This window comes from Leptopilina heterotoma, unplaced genomic scaffold (genome assembly GCF_015476425.1).
Source record: "Leptopilina heterotoma isolate Lh14 unplaced genomic scaffold, ASM1547642v1 Lhet_708, whole genome shotgun sequence".
NCBI lineage: Eukaryota > Metazoa > Arthropoda > Insecta > Hymenoptera > Figitidae > Leptopilina > Leptopilina heterotoma.
The window spans coordinates 83668-93936 of record NW_025111164.1 but is presented as its reverse complement, the minus strand read 5'-3'; the positions used below and the strand labels follow the sequence as shown (position 1 = coordinate 93936).

The 10269-nt window shown below is 33.3% G+C and overlaps 1 protein-coding gene across 1 annotated transcript; it reads left to right on the top strand.

The window, feature by feature from the left end:
• Positions 1-8766: 8766 nt before the first annotated feature.
• Positions 8767-10269, top strand: LOC122510602. The gene has a single exon (XM_043625374.1). The coding sequence runs from the start codon at positions 8767-8769 to the stop codon at positions 10267-10269; it is 1503 nt and encodes a 500-aa protein (XP_043481309.1).

Below are 10269 nucleotides of genomic sequence, written 5' to 3'. Positions count from 1 at the left end.
ATATTTTAAGAAAAATTAATTTTTCAATAATAATTTGTTTAAACAATAATTTTTTATTGTTAAAAAAAGGGCAAATGACATCATGGAATTAAGAAATTATTTTCTTAAAATTTAAACCTTCCTTAATAAGTATAAATGCAGGCTACTTGTTTATAACATTTTTTAAACAATATGTCTATTTTTAAAAATTATGTAATATACGTTCTCGTAGTAGTTTTTTGCGTCGAATTGAATAGCGCTATCAGTTTTTTATGAAAATCAATTTTTCTTCATTTGTTTATAACAAATTGTTTAAAATTTTTTTTTTTAATTTTTAACGTCAAAAATTATTATTATGATCCTATGCTAGGATCCCAATAGTTACTTTTTAAACCTGCGTTCCTGTGCCCATGACTATTAATGGGTTAAAAAAGGAAAATAATGTTTATAAAAAAGTTAAAAATATATTGTTAAACTGTTTATAATAATAACATATACGTATATAATTAGTAAATAATGTATTAGGTGCGAGCAGTAAAGGTCAAATCATCTTTTAAGATACACTGATATAGGCGCTGCTTAGTTAGCGCAACGCACAAAAACTCGTAGCGCAAACTTCAAAAATTTTTTTCTCAAAAATATCAAAAATCACTTCTTTAAAAATTTAACCACTTATTAAGGAAGGTTCAAATTTTAAAAAAATAATTTTTCTAGAAAATTCCAAGATGTCCTTTGCTCTTTTTTTAACAATAAAAAATTATTGTTTAAACAAATTATTGAAAAATAAATTTTTCTTAACTTTCTTTCAATATTATAAAAAATTGATATTTTCTCCACAATTTTAAATAAATAACTTTTTCTTGTAGAATCCGAAATAAAAATTCTCAAAAAAGTCATTTTTTCAGTTTCCGATTTTTCAAATCTAAATATCTTGCAAAAAAATTTTTTTTTGCAAAACTGTTTGGTACAGTTATTTAGTACCATAAGTACTACAAAGCTACAAACTTTAAGAAAAATTGGTGATCCACCATTTGCTTTTCGTATTAAACTGCCCAATAGCAAAATTCATTGTAAAATTCAATTATTTTCATAAATAACAAAATTCATCACAAGAATTTAATTATTTTCAAAATTAATAAAATTCTTTCAACAAGTAACACTACCCAAGTGTCATACGCCGATTTTTTTGAAACTTGGTTTTACTACTAAAACATCGAAAAATATTTGACACGTATTTCTTTATATCGGCCTCTTTTGAGTTTTAAGGGTAGAAACCCCCCTTTTAATTTTTAAGGGATGAAATTATTATCTCAGAGAATACTTTTTAGATTTCAATGAAACTTGTTACTCGGGGGTTTTGGGTCGCTGATTACAAAAATAAAGTCAGATTTTTAAAATTCAAAATGGCGGATCTAATATGGCGGCCATTAAAGTTAAAAATCAATCAGATTTGCTTAAAAATCACCACTTGGGGATTTCGAGGTCACTGATTACAAAAATGAAGTCAGATTTAAAAATTCAAAATGGCGGATCCAATATGGCGGCCATTACAATTAAAAATCAATCAGATTTGCTTGAAAATCACCACTTGGGGGTTTTCGAGGTCGCTGGTTACTATTTTGATGTCACTTACTTTATTCTTTAATTACTGACAAAAGTTGAAGTTTATCCTTTCTATTCTTTTGGTTGAAATTATACTGCACAAGTTTGGTAGTTTGCTTTTCTCATCGATTAAAGAATTTTGTCTTTGGTTAGTGTTTAGAAAAATCTCTATATGTTTAAAATGTTCACGATTATTACAAACAGTTTTGATAGACTAGAATAATGAAAAATTTCCTGCAAAGTGTCAATAATTTAATTGAGAAATCCATAAATACAAAAATATCAGTAATTGATCTGTATCATATTTATTGCTACAATAATAGAAGTGTGTATCCCGCTACAATCATTCCTAATTCTGACATTGATATTATTTGAGAATGTTTTAAAATTGACGTAATAAATTGAAAATTGTCGTAGATATTATATAAAAAATGCTGTAGAATTTTAGCGTTTAGGTAAGGCTGACATGGGCGAATTTCCCTTTTTTACGGTTAGGGAAATTCTCGTCAAATTTGTTTACAAAAAGATGCTGTGAAACTCTTAAAAGGGCAGATTGAAATTTTTGTACTTAAGGGTGTCCGGTTGACCCGCGAGAATTTAGAAAAAATTAAAATTAACCCTTATGGTGAACTGCATGGGGAACCAACGTAACCTTCAATGCTGCGGTATCGTCGTTGAGCGGGGGGGGGTTGGTACGTGGCAGTGAGGCGGACGATGAGGGCCTTTGAGCTGGCATCGTGGTTAGGAGGGAATTGGCAGGCAGGCGGTGGGGGACCCAGGGAGGCTGGAGAATAGCTTTCTTCCTTCCTTCTCCTTCTTCCTCTCCTTCTTCCTTCTTCTTCTTCTCAACCTGGAGCGGTGAGGAGGACTTCCCTCGACGGACTGGGACCATTCACTTCGGTCGCCTCTACTCAACCAGGAGTGGTGAGGAGGTCTTCCCTCGATGTCGTTACAGTAGAATTTTCTCTAGTTTTTCCTCGTCGGCGAATCGGAGGATTACTAGACTGATTCACTGGACCGATTACTGATTTTTCCTTGGGCATTTTCTTCGGCGGATCGGGGTGAAATAAACTGTTATAGTGTTGACCGTCTGGTTCAACGGAGTTTTTGTGGTCTACCTCTTCGGAGAATCAGAGGGATGCGAACAATTGTAGTGTTGACCATCTGGTTCAACTGGGGCTCTTCGTGGTCTACATCGTCGGCGAAATCGAAGGGACACGAACTGGATCCTCTGGAGTGGTCACTATCTTTTTCCTCAGTCATCCTCGTCGGCGAATCAGATGCGCTGCAGGATAGATGTGGGTCACTATGGGATTTGAAGGAGGCCTACTCTTAGGCCGTTCTCGACATCTAGTAATTGTTGGAGAGTGGGGGCAATTGTTTCTGATCTCCTGATCGGTTAGAGTGACTGTCCGGGGTCTCGTTGGCCATAATTGTGACGCGTGAGCTTTTGTTGTTCGGATGAACAGGTTTAGTTCATACTGTGTGAGACCGGTAGCTGCATTTGTTTTCTTCACAGCAGTAGTAAGAACGAATGTTAAACGGCTTATGAAGTAATAATTTGATTTCGTGGACCATACAATTGGTTTGAGTCAGGGGACTCACAGGGTTAACGGTTTCCCGAAATCAAGACGAAACATTTAAAATTAATGTTCGGTAATCTGTCGGAATGTCAGATACCGTCTTAATAAACTATAATCAAGATTCTCTACCGAAAAGGGGGGAGTGTGATTTCCGAAATACTTGGTACCTCGGTTTTGTTTTCCAATATGGATACATCGGCGGGATCGGTCGTAGACTACTTGGTGCTCTTCTATCCATGGGATTGGAAATTTATTCCGAGATTAGAAACATCTCTTCTTTAGAATTTGTAATCTAGATTACCCGAGAATATTTAGGGCAACTCCTTTTTACTTATTCCACTCTCACGGTAACTGGTTAATTTATTTAACTTAATTTATTTAATTTTATTTATTTAATTATTATTTTATTTTATTTAATTTATTTAATTTATTTAATTTATTTAATTTATTTAAGGGAAAGAGAGGTAAGTCGGTAAAGGCCAAATCAAAAAGAACTGAACTTATTTAGTCGTTAAATTCGAACGTAACAAAAATTGAAACGGATGTTTGTAGAGTAGATATACTCGAAGATAAACTAATGGGTGGACAGCAGAGCCTCGAGTTGCCTTTTTTTGCTAGTTTCCCTGTTGGTCGGACGAAGTCTGCTGTTTAGGGAAAGCTCGTTTGGGGCAATCACGGGTTTACCGAATGTGAAGTCCCACCCAAGGGAAGTTGATTTCGAAGACTGCCTGATGTATGCCTTGAGAATCCAGGGATGAGATCATTTTATGCTAGCGGTGAAGTTCTCTCAGCTGCAGGTGGACGGTATCTAGGAGGCTGAGTTCCGGACGGGCCTGGTGTCGGTTCTTCCGTTCACCGAGACATCGTAGAATGAGGAGGGGGGTATTTACAAATCCCGCAAAATCGGATTGATCAAGAAGAGAATTTGAAATTTAGGTATTAGTAGGAGGTGTTCGTTCAACAGGCATTATTTTTCACCTTTGAAACGAAAAAAGAAAAATTGTTATCATTAATTTTGACAATCTGACTTCAATTTTGTAATCAGCGACCTCGAAAACCCCCAAGTGATTATTTTTAAGCAAATCTGACTGATTTTTAATTGTAATGGCCGCCATATTGGATCCGCCATTTTGAATTTTTAAATCTGACTTCATTTTTGTAATCAGTGACCTCGAAATCCCCAAGTGGTGATTTTTAAGCAAATCTGATTGATTTTTAACTTTAATGGCCGCCATATTGGATCCGACATTTTGAATTTTAAAAATCTGACTTTATTTTTGTAATCAGCGACCCAAAACCCCCGAGTAACAAGTTTCATTGAAATCTAAAAAGTATTCTCTGAGATAATAATTTCATCCCTTAAAAATTAAAAGGGGGGTTTCTACCCTTAAAACTCAAAAGAGGCCGATATAAAGAAATACGTGTCAAATATTTTTCGATGTTTTAGTAGTAAAACCAAGTTTCCAAAAAATCGGCGTATGACACTTGGGTAGTGTTACTTGTAAGAAATTAATTTATTTTCAGAAATTTTAAAAAAATTCTTTGCAAAATACAATTATTTTTTAAAGTAATAAAATTCTTCGCATAAATTCAATTATTTTTAGAAATTTTAATAAAACTTTTAGACAGAATTCAATTATTTTCAAAAATATAGTCAAATTCTTTGTTAAATTCAATTATTTTTAAAAGTAGGAAAATTCTTTACAGAAATTAAATTATTTTCGAAAGTAATAAAATTCTTCTCAGAAATTTTAATATAATTTTTCGAAAGAATTCAATTCTTTTCCAAAATAAAAAAATTCTTTATTAAATTCAGTTATTGTCAAAATTAATAGAATTCTTTGCAGAAATTCAATTCTGTGAAAATTATTTACAAAATTCTTGTCAAAATTTCAATTATCCTTATAAATAATAGAATTCCTCTCGAAAATTTAGCTATTTTCAAAAATTTTAATAAACTTCTTTTTAATTTTGAATTATGTTTACATACAACAAAATTTGTCCCAGAAATTTAATTATAAAATTAAAAAAATTAATTCAATTATTTCCAAAAATTTTAATAAAATTCTTCGCAGAAATTCAATTATTTTCAGAAATTTTAATTAAACTCTTAGAAAGAATTCAATTATTTTCAAAAATAGTCAAATTCTTTGTTAAATTCAATTATTTTTAAAAGTAGGAAAATTCTTTACAGAAATTAAATTATTTTCGAATTTTTAAAAAAATCTTTGCAGAAATTCAATTATTTTCAGAAATTTTAATTAAATTCTTTGAAAGTATTTAATTAGTTTCCAAAATAGAAAAAAATTTTTGTTAAATTTAATTATTTTCAAAAGGAATAAAATTCGTAGCAGAAATTCAATTATGTTCAAATTTTTCTACAAAATTCTCGTCAAAATTTTAATTATCCTTATAAATAATAAAATTCTTCTCCAAAATTCAATTATTTTTAAAAATTTTAACGCAATTATGTGAAAGAATTCAATTATCCTAATTAATATTAAACTTTTTTCCAGAAATTAAATTATTCTCAAAAATGTTTAAAAAAAACTGTCTTCAACATTTTAATTATCTTCATAAATAGCAAAATTCATTGAAAAATTCAATTATTTTCATAAATAACAATATTCATCACAAAAATTTAATTATTTTCAAAATTAATAAAGTTCTTCTCAGAAATTCTATTATTTTCAAAGAGCCCAAAAAAATTGTCAATATTTAAATTGCTTATCTTTATAAACATATATAGCAAAATTCTTCGACAAAATTCAATTATTTTCAGGAATTTTGATAAAATTCATTTCAAAATTTAAATACTTTCATGAATAATAGTATTCGTTAAAAGAATTCAATTATTCTAAAAATTTTTAATAAAATTCATGGCAAAATATCAATTATTCAAAAAAAAATTTATTAATTTAAATATTAAAAATAGAATTTGCATAAATGTTTTTGAAAAAAACTAATTGTTTAAAACTTTTTTTATAAAATTCTTCGCTATAAATTAATTATTTTCATAAATAATAAAATTCATTGCTAAATTTTAGTTATTTTTAATAAAATTTTAATCGAATTCCTTAAAAACTGTAATTATTTTTAAAATGTTATTAAAATTCGTCGAAAGAATTCAATTATTTAAAAAAAATTTGATGGAATTATGTATAAGAATTCAAGTTTAAGAAACATTTAATTATTTGATAAATTATTCATTTGTACTTTATTTGTATTTAAATAATTGAATTATCATATAATTTTTTTATTAAAAATTGATTCAAAAATGACTTTTAGTTCAGATTTTACATAAAAATGGAATATTAAAAGACATTTAAACCTGAATATTTAGAAATAATTCAATTTTGAAAAGGTTTTTTTTCAAAATTTGACAAAATTTTAATTTTTTTGAAAAATGTTCTCCAATTTAATGATTTTTAATATTTACACGAAGAGAAAATATATGTGACGCGACACGAGAAAAGGGACCTATCGTTAAAAAAATCGATTTTGAGATTATGGTGCTATTCGATAGATTATTCTTTGCTCTTACACGTGAAAAAATCAAAAGTTGAAAAACTTAAATAGTGTTAATAATATAAAGCCCGAAAGTTAAGCATGTACGCGTAAATACACGGGTTTTCTGCGCATGGCGTCGCTTTAAACGCTCTCCCTGTAAAATTCTCTTTTGCGGCGATAGGTCCCTTTTCTCGTGTCGCGTCACATATTATATATTTTGTAAAACTATTTTACAATTTGGGGAAAAAGTGCAACAAACCGAAATCTTGGCATAGAAAATACTTAACAGTGAAAGAAATAATATGAAATTTAGTATTGTTATACTAAATTTCATATTATTTCTTTCACTGTTTAGTATTTTTTATATCAAGATTTCGGTTTGTTTCACTTTTTCCCCAAATTGTGAAATACTTTTACAAAATTTAATATATAATTTTCTTTCCGTATACTATTTTCATAAAATTTTCTAAAAAAATTTAATTATTTGGAATAAATTTTAATAAAATAAATTCAATTAATGTGCCAAAGAAACAGAAGCTAAAGATCTTGGAACGGTCAAGGAGACCGATAAAGAACCCTGGGTTAAAGTTGTAAAAGGAGGGAAAAAAATAAGAATGAAAAAGAAAAGGGTAGGAAAAAAATCAGGCAGAGAAGCAGGCACAATGCGACTACATCATAGGGTTTCGTGACCTAAAATGACAAAAATGATGATAATGATAATGAATGAATAAAAAAAAAATAAATAATAATTTATTTAGAAATTTTTTTTTTGAATTAATTGTTTAAAAATTTTAATGAAGTAATTGGTTCTTTTAGTACTTTCGAGTATTTTCATGTCGCATATGTTTTCAATGAAGATATGGAATAGGAGTGATTGAAAATATATTATCAAAAAGTAAAACTTTAACAAATTAAGAATTTAATAATTTATTTTTAGCAATATACAAAAATTCTAGAACTATGTAAAAGTTAATTTTAATCTTTTTTTTGTTTTTTGTCCCTAAGACTGTAAATTTTTTATTTGGAATCAATTGTCCTTTTTTTAAAAATTGTAATGAACCATGGTAACCATGGCAACGGTTGTTATGGCAAACATTAACATTAACTTATGTCTTAGGACATAAGACCTTCTTATACCGAAGTTAAGTCTTAAGTCTTAGGACTTAAGACCTTCTTATGCCGAAGTCTCGGTATAAGACTTAAGACTTAAGACGTAAAAACTACGGACGGACACCGAAGTCTCGCTATAAGGGTTTTGGCCCTTGGCCACGAAACCCTAAAAATAACCCCGCGGGGAAGTCAAAGGGAAAAAAGAAAAAAAAGAAGAGGGATACGGACGCGATTAAGATACCCGCGGTCGAAGATCAAAATGTTGATCACGTTATCGATGATATGTTTGCGGAAGTTAGACCCGATGAAACAAAAACAGAGATCCTGTCTGTCCGTAGAACTAGAAAGAACGACATCCTTCTGGTTTTAAAAAAGGGACAGGATCTCAAAGAGTTTAGTGACATCCTAACAACGGCCCTTGAAGGGAAAGCTGAGGTTACGACAATGGTTTCATTGAGGTCAGTTGAAATTGTGGACCTCGACGAGACCATAGGGGTTTCTGGAGTAGTCCAGGTAGTCCAGGGTTTACTGGGCAAGCCCAATTTAGTGATTCCATGCCAACTGTTTACTCGGTATGGTAACACGAAAATAGACCGCTATTTTCGCGTCTTCCAGTAAAAGACGCAGAGTCCCTTATTCAGATTGGGCGAGTAAAGAGTGGCTAGGTCAATTGCAGGGTCCGTGTCAGGGTGGAGGTAGAGAGATGTTTTAGATGCCTCTGCTACGGTCACCTGGCACGCGGCTGCAGTGTTCCAGACAGGAAAAATGCTTGTTGGCGGTGCGGTAGCCCTGATCATAAGAGCAAGGATTGTAAAGGCATAGCTCGTTGTATGACGCGTGGATAAATGGAGGGATGAGGTAAAACACGTTCCAGGGAGTAAGGCTTGCCCAGTGTATTGGGAAATCCTGAAAGGGCTGAAATCCAGAGCTCAGGTTTCTCCAGATTAACCTCGGTAAAAGTAAGATAGCGCAGGACCTCCTGATGCAGACTGCCAGACAGAGAGGGGCCGATGTACTCCTCATTTGTGAGCAGTATAAGAAGCCAGAGTTCTCTGACTGGTTTCAGGATGCATCAAGGAGGTCTGGAATTAACATATTTAACCCGAATCTCACCGTCGGTAACTTTCTGGAGACAGATAAGGGGTTTGTTTGGGCAGAGGTGGCGGGTGTACGTATTGACAGCTCCTACTTCTCCCTGAACGATCCCTTTGAAAAATTCGATTCCGAGATCCGCTCTCTTAAGGAAAGTCTTAGAACTTTCGGCGGGGACGTCCTTATTGCGGGAGACTTTAATAGTAAGTCTCCAGAATGGGGAGAGACCCGTCGGGACAGGAGGGGGATCTTGGTCAGCGATATGGTCTCGGCAGGTCAGTTGGCGGTGTTGAATCGGGGTAATAAGTTCACTTTCAGGCGGGGAATATCAGGATCTATTCTTGATTTAACAATAGCTTCTCCCTGCCTTGCCCGTAGAGTAAAAGAATGGAAGGTGTTGGACGAGGTAACCATGAGTGACCACCAGTACATTGAGTTTTTGGTCTCTGAGGAAAATTCAAAAGGGTCTAGCGGTCCTTATATAAAGGACAAGAAGAGACCCTCCAGGAACCTTAAGAGACTAAATAGGGAGAGGCTGGCGCAGTCCTTGGTCGAGTCTCGGTGTTTTAGAGAACTCGGCTGGGTAGCTGGGCCAGTTACTCTAAAGGGGATAGTGCGAGAGGCGAGGCAAATTATTGTGGATGCTTGCAACTACTCTATGCCTCGCCAACAACATAGAAGAACTAGAAAGGGTGTTCTGTACTGGTGGGACAATGAACTCGCCCGCTTGAGAAAAGAATGCAATGCATCGAGGAGGAGATATACTTACTCTAAGGGTGACCTCTTGCTTCAAGAGGAATGGCATACAGCCAGACGAATTTTTAAGCGGGCGATAAGGAGTAGTCAACAAAGGTGCTGGAAGGACCTAATAGGAAAGTCCAAAAAGGATCTATGGGGTTTGGCGTTTAAAATTGTGACTAAGAAATTAGTTTCAAAGCAGAAAACCCCTGGCCTAGACGATCCACATTGGGTCCGTAAGATCATAAAAGCGCTGTTTTGCCAAGTGGAACCTGCCCCTAGAGAGGATCACACTCTCTGTGTAGTTCAAGAGGAGGAGCTCTTCACGCTTGATGAACTCAGAAGGGTATCGAAGGGGTTGAGGAGCGGCAAAGCTCCAGGTAGGGACGGGATACCCAGCGAAATCCTCAAAGAGGTTATCAGACCAATTTGTTTATTGGATACAATGGGTAAGTTTCTAGAGAGACTTCAAAAATTCCTGGTAGGCGAAAATAGCCTATCTGAAAACCAGTTTGGCTTTCGGAAAGGCCGGTCAACAGTGGATGCAATTCTTACTGTGGTTAACCAGGCGAAGAAAGCCAAAGAGGGCAAGAAGAAAGGATTTTGTGCTCTTGTGTCCATCGACATACGGAATGCGTTTAATTCCGCGAGATAG